The sequence below is a fragment of the Dendroctonus ponderosae genome, unplaced genomic scaffold (genome assembly GCF_020466585.1).
Source record: "Dendroctonus ponderosae isolate FM_Combo_2020 unplaced genomic scaffold, Dpon_F_20191213v2 Dpon_F_20191213_5, whole genome shotgun sequence".
NCBI classification, from domain to species: Eukaryota; Metazoa; Arthropoda; class Insecta; order Coleoptera; family Curculionidae; genus Dendroctonus; species Dendroctonus ponderosae.
Genome location: NW_026018715.1, coordinates 6,512,346 through 6,525,121, shown reverse-complemented (window position 1 = coordinate 6,525,121; position 12,776 = coordinate 6,512,346). Strand labels below are relative to the sequence as shown.

The window sequence follows — 12,776 nt, the reverse complement described above, 5'->3', positions numbered from 1 at the left end:
GCCATAAGTCACTTGTTCAACCAAAGCCTAGAAATGTTTTAATGACAGTTATTTTTATGATCAATTATTCTTTTGGTTTATAACTAAATCATGCTGTTGGCTTATAACTTTGTACACTGGATAAACACTTCATTCCTCTATTGTAAAACTGCAGAACATCCGCATCAAAGCATAATAAGTCTTTGTAAAATTGCTGTTTGGAAATAACAACTAAAATAAACAGACTGTCCACAATTAAGACAAAAATAAAGTTGATTGAAAAAGTTTCGAAAACGAAGACGAAAATAACTCGGTGACGTGCTCATGCTGATTTTTTTAGAAATCCTACTTCTCATTAATAATTTTGATCATTGTTTCGATGGAAAGAATGGTATGTCCCCATTTTAGGAACTGTTTTTATGTATATTCAAGTAATAGACAAAAAAGTATTGGAATAATTTATTTAAATAAAAGTTTTTAAAGTAAAAAATAAAGTAAAGTAAAGATGCATAAGTGTAAAACCAAAATAAATAGTTTTAACATTAAAGTGAAATTAATTTGAAAAACCCTTAATTTTCATGAGCGTTAAAAACTAAATAGGCACTGAATATTTTCTATTCATATTTGGCTTAAACGTAGGATCTCAAAATGAATTTAAAATATTTAAATTTTACTGATTAATGATTAGCAGTTGATTAAAATTTCACTAAGGGAAGATGATGAATGGTAATATTTTCTCCTCCCGAATAAAGCAATCTTTGGCCTCTTGAGTGTAATAAATATATGATGCATTTCCAAACTATGCCAACTTGCCAATGGAAAGTAACTGGCAATTGCATCTTATGACGTATTATCCGGTTAATAATCTAGCTTGTTTTGCCGGCGCAATAGTAAATAATAATATTAACATGATTTAATTTGGAATTCCGTTTTGGAAACGTAGAAATGACGAAGCATCAGGTCTAATGTCTGCAGTCCGTAATCTTTCAATAAAAATAATTTTGAGCTGCGTAATTGGCTGATATGAATGTGTAGCTTGAACTTTTTATTAAATCGTCATTAATATTGAACTGCGCTGCCAACTGGAAGTGCGATTCAACTAACACAAATTACTTACATTTGTTTTTTTTGCCAACGAAAGCCGTTGAATGTGAAAAAGTTACGGTAGCCACACTGTTTTAAACGATTTGTTGAAAACATAGCAATGCTCTGTGTCATATCATGTACGATTTTGAATATAATAATATTCAACTCGCTATCGAAACAGTTTTAAAACATAGAAAATATGTATTTTGGAAAACATCATATACTTTTTAATAAAAACTGAATATTTACTATTACGATTAGTTTTATCATAATAAAAAAAATGTTTTAATATTTTATATTTTGTTTACCAATGAAATTTGTATTATTGACGCATTTCTTATTATTCGTTTTAAAAATATTCCGCTAAAATACTTAGTTGCAACTTTCAATTGTATTAATGTATGAATAATTCAATTTTATACAGCATTTCCTCCATTCTACAACGGACTAAACTGCGAGAATATGTTTTTCTATTTTCTTAAATATCCCATATACTCACAAAAGTATGCAGTAAAATCTAGTTGAACTTTTGCAGTAAATGGCGATTTAAAAAACTAAAGCTAACTGGTGGGCACCATTCGGGAACCAAACTTCTTCCCCTTTTCCGGAAAATCTCACCAGTTACAAGCAATGGCCGCGAAAGCCGAACTCTTTTGAGAAGTGAAATTTGTGAATCTTGAATTATGTATTCAGTCAAAGACACTTACTTTGGCTACTGATGTTTTAAAGGATGTTACTGTCCAGAGTTTACTAGATATTCTTATCCAAGCGTACAGAGTCGGGGCTGTAAATAGGCCTCCATAAAGACTGAATCTGAGAACCTGCATCCAATCATAATTTTCGATCGTTTTTCCTGCCATAGTTTGTTGAATTAGACATGAAGTAGGCCATAATGTACCTGACAGAGAAAATTACGAAAAACTTGCAATTAAAATTTTTCATTTCATGATTTGAAATCAAACAATTTGCATTATGTGATGATATGGATGATTGCTTAAAAAAATAATTTTAAATATTTTTATGGCCACAATGCACTTAGAAACTACTGATACGAATGAATGAAATTATGAAAGGAATACATTTTCCACTCGGGAAATTATTGTGTTTGGAGTCTATTATTTTCCTTTGAATTCTGCTTTGGATTTATTAGATATTAATGATAAATCCCAGAACATATTTCACTTTGTTTATTAGATATAACGACTTCGTTTGAAAATCGTTAACTTTTAAAGTAATATTTATTTTTGCAATTACTTAATATTGATAGGAAAACGCCACAAAGTATTTCTATTTTTTCCATGATTTTGTGTCTAGAAACACTTGCAATTAGCAGCAAAAGATTATAATAAATAACTACAATGATTGTACAAAATGACAATACAAAACAACAATTGATTCTCGAAACATGAACAAATGGAATCAGCCTTTCATATATTTTTTCAAAGTAAATATTTTGTTACAGTTTAAAGTTTATTAATTTTTCAAGCAACGTATCACCCAATGTTGTGAGGTACATTGTAAAATATCAAAGTCCACTATTACAATGGAATTTTCAGCATTACTATCTCCGTATGTTTGTTCCATTTTAATGGAAACTATTTAACGTTCTATACTTAAAATTAAATGACTTTTGAATAGCGAAGTCAATGTAAATTGAGTAGCCATTTGTGATATTTTCACTACTCCATGAAACAAAATGCATTTTTCAATTGCATGAAAAATGGGAAAGGTTCAATCCATTGGAACATTGAAATCAACTCCCTTTCAGTGAATGTGTGGATGTAAAGGGGACGCTTACACATCTAACTTTCTTTGGAACTGGGTTTAAGATTTCATTCATACATTGAATTGCAGTTAATATCGAGTTTTATTAACTTTGGGGGTTAATGTATGTTTATAAGGAGCGAAGTATTAATAGTGAACATTACGACTTCTAGGCACCCTGTGCCCTTAGCTGGAAGGCTTTATTTTTAAATTAGTAGCCCTTTAGCTAAATAATCTTCTTAGAAACATTAAATGTTTGGTATGTTACATATAGTACAACATTACTTACCATACGCAATCATACCCCTAACCACTGGGTGTCTGGTAGTAAAAGCTGCGAATCTTGAAAATATAACAACCATTTTTGCTGTTTGATTTTCCACACACCACCACTTTATTCTTATTGCTCTTATCTATTACTTTAAGCTAAACAGCCCCGATAACTTTCAGCCCTCTGACACTGGATGTAACTCTTCCCCAGAACCCAACAGCACTGATTTGTACTGAATAACTGTCGTCTGTAAGTCTGCACAAATATAACAGCCAAAATCTATTACGACATCCAGATATATTTGCCAATTTCCACTCAATAACTGAATGTAACATTGCGAACTATTTTACGTTCTCTTTGACGTCAAACCAGCTGATTTTGACAACCACGTGGGTTTCACTCAATGACGTCACAGTTGGGTCTTTAGTTCATTAGGTAGAGATTCCGAGCACTCGGAAACAGTTTAATTATGCGCTTCTATTATTATTTACTTTAGTAGCATTGATTTTGGTGCATAAGCGAGTGTTCTGGCTTTTACTTTAAATTACGGCATTACAATATAATAAACAAAAGTATAAATTTGTAGATGAATTACAAAGTCGGTGGGAAAACACCAAAGGTTTTAAAGTCTGGAACTTAGCACTGTGTTTCAGCCAAAAAATTAGCATTACCGCAAATTATTTATTGTTAAATGATGTCGCTTGCACTAAGCAATCATGTTTATGCTTGAAAACATTTTTGCCCAATATAAATTACGTTTTTGCAAACGCAGTTTTACGATTGCGATTGAGTCCTGTTTCCAGATTTTATTAATTGTTACACCTGTTTTTTTTAATTTTAGTGTCAATGCATTTGTTAGTTAATGTGTCCTGCTGTTTTGTGTCATATTTTGTGAATTTTTTGGGCACTTTCTATCTCGAAGAAGCGTGCTGAAAATGCGCCCACTTTGTATATATTGGAACGCTTTTTTGGTGTAATATTTTATGCAAAAGAACCATTATTTTATACCAGGGCTAGACCAGAAACAAGTACTTGTATCTGGCTAGATGATTGATTTTTCGAGTTTACATTTATTTTCTAATCACTTTTCCTAGTGGTATTTTTGGGGAAATGTATTTATCCCAATTTTTGGCTAATTGAAGCTCACTACTTTTCCAGACGAAATTAGAGAACGGCATGAGGTCTTTATCACAAAGACGTCATGGCGACCCAGTTCGAAAATCTTTGTGCATTTGCCACGTCTATAATTTATTTGTACTTTTTCGTGAGACACGTTTTGTAGTTATTTTGAGTTAGTTTCGGTTAACTGCCTGTTTTTTTTTTAAGCAATTTGTTTACAGTTTTTATGTTTCGTTTTTTATTTCGGCATGAAGAGTTTACTAACTTCATTGGGCGAAAAGTGGTCGAAAATTGTTCTTAACTTGGGCCCTAAACTAGGACATTATACCAATTTTTGTCCTCTAGTAATCTTTGGTAAAACAGTGTTTTACGTATTATTTGTACTATTTTATTTGTTGTATGAATTATTATTTTAATGTTTTTAATTCGTTCATTTTTATTGGGTTGTTTTGCTTTTTCTTCTCATCAAAATACTAAAATACTTTACGGAAACATTTAAAAACTAACCGACCGTGTCCCCAAATAATAAAACCTTTTCTTTGTAATACTAAAACCTGATTGACTACGCGAAAGTTTATAATTTTTATTAGTTGATAAACTTAGGAAAAAACATTTAAAATGGCATTTGCCTTTTAAGAAGTGCCTTTGCGTCCAACGTTCACATATCGCTTTAAGAACACTGAACATAATTGCAAATACAATTTTTAAAAGTGCTTATAAGTGTTTTTGCTTAGTTTATTAAATAGTTGAATTTTTCGAATTAAACTCTAAACTACACCGTTTAAATAAGGTAAAAATAGTACTACGTTTTTTTAAGGCAACAGCATGCTCTCTAGGAATGTTTTTTTGAAGTAAAGTAAGTTTACAAGAAAACATTCAATTTTGTTCCATTTATCCAACACCCTGTATATTAAAACCTGGATTAGCTGGCTGCATTTTGATAAAGACTTTAATGCTCTTTTCCCAGGTCCTAATGGAACGATTCGATTTCCATCTCCTTTTAATACAGGATGTTCAAAAGACGAACTGATAATCCAATCAGAAATCTCTGATCAAAAGACAAATGTTTTGTTTATCCTACAACAGACATCCTACTGTTTTCTCTTATCAATGTGACAGTTTGACTGCCGGCTACACAATTTTACAATTTGTGTTTTAAATCTGTTTTAAATGATTAAGTCGTGTTCTGAAGAGTGATTTAATTACAGCATACATCCAATTTTTACGAATGCCTTAAATCGCACCCAATCTAATAACCTTAGTTCGTTGTAAGGTGATACTAAAGCCCACGTCAGTACATCTGCTGGAAAAAGGTCATTAAACTTTTATTTTCGAACATTACAGCTTCCGAAATCAGTGAAATTGAGTGCCAAAAGTGTGAACATTTATAAATGTAGTTGATGTAGTTTACAAGAGGAATTACTACAAACATGTAAGTAGAAATCCCATTCTACTAGGTTCTCATTCATGTAGATTAGTGGATGCCAAGAGGTCCCTCGGATCATTCAGGGGGCCCTTGGAAAATTAAAATCGATTTTGGGGTCCCTTAATAACGCTAGGGGGACCGGGCAAGATTTAATATAAAATTATAGAATAGAACCCTTTTTTTAAAGTAGTCAAACTCAGAGTACAAATGCAGATACATTCCGATACAGAATACATACTAATATAGGAGCAACTTATTGAATTATCCGCAAATGAGAAGAAACCCATGTTTAAACAAGGATACGACAATTTCTGGTTTCAAAAACAGATTGATTTTCAATCAGTGTCGTTATGTCCCTCGTCAGAAAAGAAGAAACTGACTAGAATTTAGTACTCATGGGGATTTGCGATTGCCACTCACAAAGATTGAGCAGGACACAAATACCCTCATAACATCCCAGCAGGTTCATCCAATTATTTTGTATTTTAAAACAAAAATTATAATTTCACTAAAACGGTACTTTTTCAACATGTTTTAATTATATTTTATTTTTACGTCACCATTTACCACCATTCAAGACATTAAACTTTGAAGTTTTCTAGTTTTTTGCTCTGGGTCCGTATAAGAACCCTGGTAACTTTCTTTTAGCCTTAAAAAAAAATGTTTTTTTCAAATATTTGATTCGGCTATTAGTCAAGCATCGCTCTAAATCAAGACAGTGTTTCGTAAAAATTGGCATCCGAGTTTTTCTTTAAAAAAATGAGAATTGAGTGCGGAATATTTGATAAAAACGGGACTTAATAAGAATGAACTTTCAATAATTCAATTCTCTGGTCAATTGGTCAATAATTTTATCAACAGCGACAAACACAATCTTGGCTTGAAAATTTGCTTTTCTTTGACATGGATGGTTTATTGCGCGTCCTGAGCTTCCTACAAGAAATGTTTTCTTATCCGGGCTTTAGTTTCAAGACAAAATACCTCCATTTCTAATTCATGCGCCTATTCTTGTTGTGTCGATATTTAGCTACTAAACAACATGAAATGAGTATTTAGAACAAAAATTGAGCCAAACCACTCGTGTTTGTAAAGCACCAGGAAGAACTTCTATTCCACGTTCAAAAACTCACCAGTTTCATCACGGGCATGTTTAAATGAATTCTAGGAATGTGATACTATACGTAGTTCTATTCTGCCTGTACTCATTAACCAATTGTGATGAAAAAGTTGACTACTACAAGCTACTGAACGTACCGAGAGATGCCACAGTTCAGGAAGTTCGTAAAGCGTTCAAAATTCTGGCAGTTAAATTGCATCCAGATAAAAATAAGGTTTGCTTTTGCAGCCAGTGATTAATAGGAATACTTTGGCATTATTGAACATTTTTAGGACGATTCAGATGCTGAACAGAAATTCATACAGCTTGCCAAGGCCTATGAAATCCTTAAAGATCCAACGTCCAGAAAAGAGTACGATTTGCACGGAGATTCGGAGTTTAACAACAACAAACGTAGCTATCATAGTTATTCATATTATAAGGATCATTTTGGCATCTATGACGATGATCCGATCATAGTAACATTGAGCAAACAGGATTATGGTAAGCTGAACTTATTCTGCCAATGGACAATGAATGAACATTAATTGATATTTATAGAATTGAACATATTGGATGTGAATCAAGCATGGTTTGTCAATTTCTACTCCCCGCATTGCCATCACTGCCATGAAATGGCTCCAATTTGGAGAAAACTGGCTTCTCAGCTTGAAGGAGTAGTCAGAATAGCTGCGGTCAATTGCGAAGAAGATTACCCACTTTGCTACCAGCTCAGCATCGAAGCGTATCCCACTCTGCTGTTTTATGAAAAAGAGGTATGTCATCACCGATAATTCTTATTTTAAGTAAATTACAGATGAAATTTCAGGCTCACATTTATGATGGGGAAAAATTCAGAGGCTCTAAAACTTTGGAGGCTTTGGAAGAGTATATACTTTCAAAAGTTCATGTTAATATAGAAGATATTGACCAGAACAACTGGCCTTTGTTGAAACAGAAACAGTGGGTTCTGTTTTTGTGCAGCAATGATAACTATAACTGCCCGGAAAAGGATACTATTACGAAAATTTCTGCGACATTGGTATGTTTACCTTGATCAGTTTGGAAGCGAATATTAGAAAAATTCGTTTCAGGAAGGCCTATTGAGTGTTGGCATTGTTAAAGACAGCGAACTTTGCGAGAAAATTTCAGAATCGTTTAAAAAGCAGCCCATAATATTTTGGCAAATAGACGCAACCAATATCCCTGAAGTGCATATAGTGGAAGGATCAGACTCCAAGGAAATCTTGGACAAAATTTTAAATATTTTACCGACTCCGCCACTGCTGGACGAGAAGAAATTTCACGTAAATACGTTTAAATTGATGGAATTTTTTGACTCAATTATTGGCATTTTTTGTAGGATTTGCGAACGAAATTGCGAATGTCCTTTGACAAACCTTGGCTAATCTGTTTCTACTTAGGAGAGGCGACGGATTTGAAATTGGAACTAAAGCGACTACCCACTTTAATCTCGAATATTAATATCGGTCAGCTTAAATGGAAGTAGTATGTTCTCAATGTGCTAAATCTGGATATATTTCAGGATTAATTCACTGTGGAAAAAGCGCCGGACTTTGCGCGACTCTCCATATAGCCCGTTACCCAACTTGGTGTGTAATAAAACAGGGCGGTGCCTTTGAAGTTCATCAAGGTAGGGACGTGTTGCATGAAGTGGCAAGTTTTGCTCGGGATAGCACCAAGAGTACCAACTTACATGCTCTGAGCCCTGCGGATTTTCACAACTTAATGGAAGTAGGTGAGTTGAATTAAAAGTTCCAAGAAATTGATTGTTTCATTACAAGATTTATATGCTTTATAAGGCACTCCATGGTATATCGATTGGTACGCCCCTTGGTGCCCACCTTGCAAAAGACTCACCCCTGAACTTCGCAAAGCCAGCCAACATTTTGAGCCAGATGTGGTTCAATTTGGTACTGTGGACTGTACTTTACACAGAGAACTTTGTTTCAGCCAATCGATCAGTTCCTATCCCACAATGGTCTTATACAATAGAAGTAGCGTTCAAAGATTTCAGGTAACAGTAGATACTTAGATTATGCCTTAAAAATCTGACATCATACGGATTTTGTGCTAGGGTGTTCCAAATGAAGGATCAATTGTGGAATTCATCCAAGACGCAATCAATCCCTTAGTGAAGCAATTGGATGAAAACAACTTTAGCTTGTTGGCTAGAAAGTCTGCACAGGAAATGTGGGTAGTTGACTTTTTTGCCCCTTGGTGCGGACCGTGCCAGCAATTGGCTCCAGAGTATAGGAAATTAGCTAAATCCGTAAGATACTCACACTATCCACAGGACTTGTGGACGTAGGTCTTAAAATAGTTTATACCTTAATTTTTCAGGTTGCGGAACTGAAGAACATTGTTATTGCTCAAGTAGATTGTGTTGCAAACGAGGAACTGTGTTCTTCCCAAAATATTCGAGGATACCCGACAATACGGCTGTATCCCTTAGGATCGAAAGGCTTGAGCACTGTGGCGTAAGTTACTTGTTAATTCTCTAACAATGATGCACCGTCTGAAACGGTTTTTCTATCTTCCAGCATACATAATGGTCACAGAGATGCAGTTTCGCTTAAAAGATGGATAATTGGATTCTTGCCCTCCAAAGTAGATTCTTTAACTGAAACGGAGTTTAAAGAGCAAATTTTAACGGAAAACTTCTACTTGCCTTGGCTGGTGGATTTTTACGCCCCGTGGTGTTCTCATTGTGTTCATTTTGAACCTGAATTTAGGACTGTAGCTCAAGTAAGCATCCACCAAGTCAATCGCTGGGACTTCAAAAACAGGCTATTTACGTGCATCCGAAATATTTTGTTTGCGCATTGCAGATATAAACCGTATTTCTGATATTTTTATTATTTAACTTTCAGAGGCTCGATGGAAAAGTGCGTTCAGCCAAAATCGACTGCGAAGCTCACCGAATATTCTGTGGCTATCAAGGAGTCTCTGGGTACCCGGCGGTGAGACTGTACATGTCCCCGCAAAAACATTTTGAAATAGATAGTCAAAATGCGAATGAAATAATACAAAAAGTAAAGTACTTATTAGAGAAACACAAAAGGAGTTACTCGCACGACGAGTTGTAATTTTCAAGATGCAGAATCTCATGTAAGCATCAACACGATCTGCCTTTTTTATTGCATTTCAGTATAACTAACCGGAAGATTTATCATGTTTTAATGGTAGGTATCTTACAGGCATTTGATTTGTCGAATGTGGGGCTTATAGCGTTTTTTTCTAGTCAGGAGTAGACAAGTACCATATAATTTAAATCTTTAGAATTTCTTTGCAGTGACGAAAGTTTTTTTTCTATAATTCCATCTAACCAATTTCTTATACATGATTCATGGTATATAGGGAATAAAGTTGGCTACTTCTGTAATCGCCCGTGATCTTAGAATTCACACTTTTCATATGATTTATTTTTTGATCCGTAATTTTGGTGCCTAATATGTAGGTATAAGCACATGATATACCATCTGAAAGGCATTTTGCTTGTTCAATAATAATAGAGTGTTCTAATAAAAAAAAACGCACTTCCTTTGTATATCTAGATCAAATCTCGAATGTTAAGCGAACCTGTATGATGCAGAAGATAATTTTATTTTTCTTGATATGTGGCGCTCAAAATTTAAAGTTTTTACAAATTCAAATACTGCAGTAGTCAAGTTTAGATTGGAGGTATAGTACAGGGTGTCCTGTAAGGTCCTGATCAAAAGGGTACTGCGATATTCTTTGGACCAAAAGAAGACGATCTGACATAACTTTTATTAACAATAAATGTCTGGCACCTCTGCTATTGATGCTCAAAGTTCTTGAAAAAAATTTTCTTTTTGGAAATATCGGAAGAATAAGTGATGAATTATTGAGTGTCGTGGTACAAAAACTACCAGAATTTTTTTGTTGGAGGATGAAATCAACTAATTTTTTTTTTAAGTTGATGCACTAATCATTTGTTCACAATTTTGTGCTCTTTGTAAAGTCTTGTAGCAGTCACAGTTTTTGCGTAAAAAAATATGTCTGTTTTCTAGTCACTTAGCAATGCTAGACATTTACTGCAAATATGCGCCACGTAAACGCGTACGCTATCACTTTTCATTTTTTCATTCGAAAAGGTCATTAAAAACAAATTTGTGAGATTGATTGACAATAATTTTATGCCTCGTATCACGATATTTGCATTTAACATTCTTAAGTATCAAGGAAACAGAAATATTTTTTTTCGCAAAAACTATAAATGCTGCAAGATTTTACAAAGAGCACAAAATTGTGAATAAATGATTAGTGCATCCACTTAAAAAAAATGAGTCGATTCCATCCGACAAATAAAAAGTTCTGGTAGTTTTTGTACCACGACACTCAAGAATTCACCACTTGTCCAAAACGGCTAAAATCGATTGTTTCATCAAAATATGAGTCTTACATAAGAACAAATTCACAGCGAGTTTCACTAAAATACATCGTACCATTCTCCCGATATTTCAAAAAAGATAAATTTTTTGAAGAACTTTGATCATCAATAGCAGAGAAGCCAGACATTTTTTGTTAATAAAAGTTAGGTCTGATCGTCTTCTTTTGGTCTAAAGAATATCGCAGTACCCTTTTGATCATGAGCTTACGGGACACCCTGTATATTAAGCAAAAAAAATTAAATAATGGTTAAATCGGAAACCGTTGAAGATGCGTATAGAGGAAAGTATTCGACGAAAAGAAAGAAAAGGAGCGAAAATCCTAATACTTTCAAACATACATTTGAAATATCACTGATAATGCATTTTTTCCATATAACCAAGAACGTATTCAGCAAAATATTTTAAATCGTTAACGTTCGAACGAGTACAGAAGTAGCCAAATTTCCAAAATCATTCAATCCTCTCCTTTCCACATTCAAACCTCAAAGGTATTGTTAACGTGTTCGTGTCGTCGAATGGTTGATAAGCCGCGAATTTTTTTTATGGAAATATTTAAATTGATTTGAAATAGCAGATGAAACGAAAATATGTAAGTATTAGGACATGCGAAGTGAAATTGTTAAATATGTACATAATACCAAGTAATGCTTGCAATCTATACTAAATTATTTGTACTGTAATAGCAAACTTGAATTTCAGTTCAAGAAGTTTAGTACCTACTTTATAAATAGGATTAAGCAAACATAAAAACTGACCCTTGACTGGTGACCATTTTAAATTTTTGGAGTAAGGGTGGTTTCAATGGAATAAGTGTTGCTGATTAGTTCGCTCAACAAAAATCGAAATTTAAAATATTTTCCAAAAAAAAATCTGTGTAATTAATAGAAGGTAATCTTCTGTGCTGAATGTTGAGTCCTTCACTGAATTATGTGTGTACTTATTTGCTCATTGATTCGAAAATTAATTGCGAAATTAATTACGTTTCCCCATTTCCGTGAGCTCCATTTTATTGTTAAGAAAGTAACGAATCTCGCTAGTTAGTTGAATCGTTTAACACGTAGCTTTTTGAATACGTACTCATCTCTATAGCTTTTAAGAGTTTTTTTAATTTGTTACAAACCGGGTGGGTTTATTTAACTTACGAAAGCTTTAAATTTAAAAAAAGGCATATTGCGGGGAATTTTTACATTTTGGATTCTCAAATGAGAAAGTATAATTTTTTTCTCTAAATTTAGTCTGTGAGAAACTCGTCGCTTTACAAGAACTTATCTAGAAAATAGTTGCATGAATTTTTTAATTTGGTTAACAGAAAAGCTATTTTACGAAATAAGGATTGTTTTGTGAGTTGAGATGATAATTTGATATTGTTGTAATTTAATTTTTTTTATAAAACGTGGTGCCTATTTTCTGAAGTACATCGAATAATTTGTTATTTAGATATTTCTTAATGTATATACTTTCCTGACTGTGTTTCAATTCCAAATCAAATTCATTCCTGGGTTTCAGTCATTTATTGTCTCTATTTATCAATCAAGATACGTTTCGGTGTATTTTTCCACCATCATCAGTTTTTCTAAAATAACAGATAGTTAAAAAAAA

At 33.4% G+C, this 12,776-nt stretch overlaps 3 protein-coding genes across 5 annotated transcripts in view; 2 read left to right on the top strand and 1 right to left on the bottom strand.

Moving 5' to 3' along the window:
• Nucleotides 1–3,484, bottom strand: part of LOC109539549 (mpv17-like protein) — a gene marked incomplete in the record, with an annotated part of 5,350 nt that extends 1,866 nt beyond the window's left edge. The window contains 3 exon segments of the mRNA XM_048667038.1: nt 1–27; nt 1,773–1,963; nt 3,119–3,484. Of these exon segments, the coding sequence (XP_048522995.1) occupies nt 1–27; nt 1,773–1,963; nt 3,119–3,191 (291 nt within the window).
• Nucleotides 3,485–5,145: 1,661 nt separating this feature from the next.
• The window catches only part of LOC109539545 (dnaJ homolog subfamily C member 10), a 9,302-nt gene continuing 1,671 nt past the window's right edge, over nt 5,146–12,776 (top strand). The window contains exons 1-13 of one of the 3 annotated variants that reach the window (XM_019907340.2): nt 5,146–5,651; nt 6,811–6,976; nt 7,035–7,245; nt 7,303–7,517; nt 7,571–7,783; nt 7,836–8,048; nt 8,105–8,231; nt 8,288–8,500; nt 8,565–8,779; nt 8,840–9,034; nt 9,106–9,242; nt 9,306–9,510; nt 9,636–10,305. In XM_019907340.2, the coding sequence (XP_019762899.2) occupies nt 5,650–5,651; nt 6,811–6,976; nt 7,035–7,245; nt 7,303–7,517; nt 7,571–7,783; nt 7,836–8,048; nt 8,105–8,231; nt 8,288–8,500; nt 8,565–8,779; nt 8,840–9,034; nt 9,106–9,242; nt 9,306–9,510; nt 9,636–9,851 (2,328 nt within the window). In that variant the 5' untranslated portion in view covers nt 5,146–5,649 and the 3' untranslated portion in view covers nt 9,852–10,305. Of the gene's footprint in view, nt 5,652–6,666; nt 6,977–7,034; nt 7,246–7,302; nt 7,518–7,570; nt 7,784–7,835; nt 8,049–8,104; nt 8,232–8,287; nt 8,501–8,564; nt 8,780–8,839; nt 9,035–9,105; nt 9,243–9,305; nt 9,511–9,635; nt 10,306–12,776 lie in introns of those variants that run through there. The other 2 variants (XM_019907341.2, XM_048667030.1) reach the window with 2 other exon arrangements.
• Nucleotides 11,372–12,776, top strand: part of LOC109539547 (brahma-associated protein of 60 kDa) — an 8,798-nt gene continuing 7,393 nt past the window's right edge. Inside the window, exon 1 of the mRNA XM_048667032.1 lies at nt 11,372–11,766. Within this exon, the coding sequence (XP_048522989.1) occupies nt 11,752–11,766 (15 nt within the window). The 5' untranslated portion in view covers nt 11,372–11,751. The remainder of the gene's footprint in view (nt 11,767–12,776) is intronic.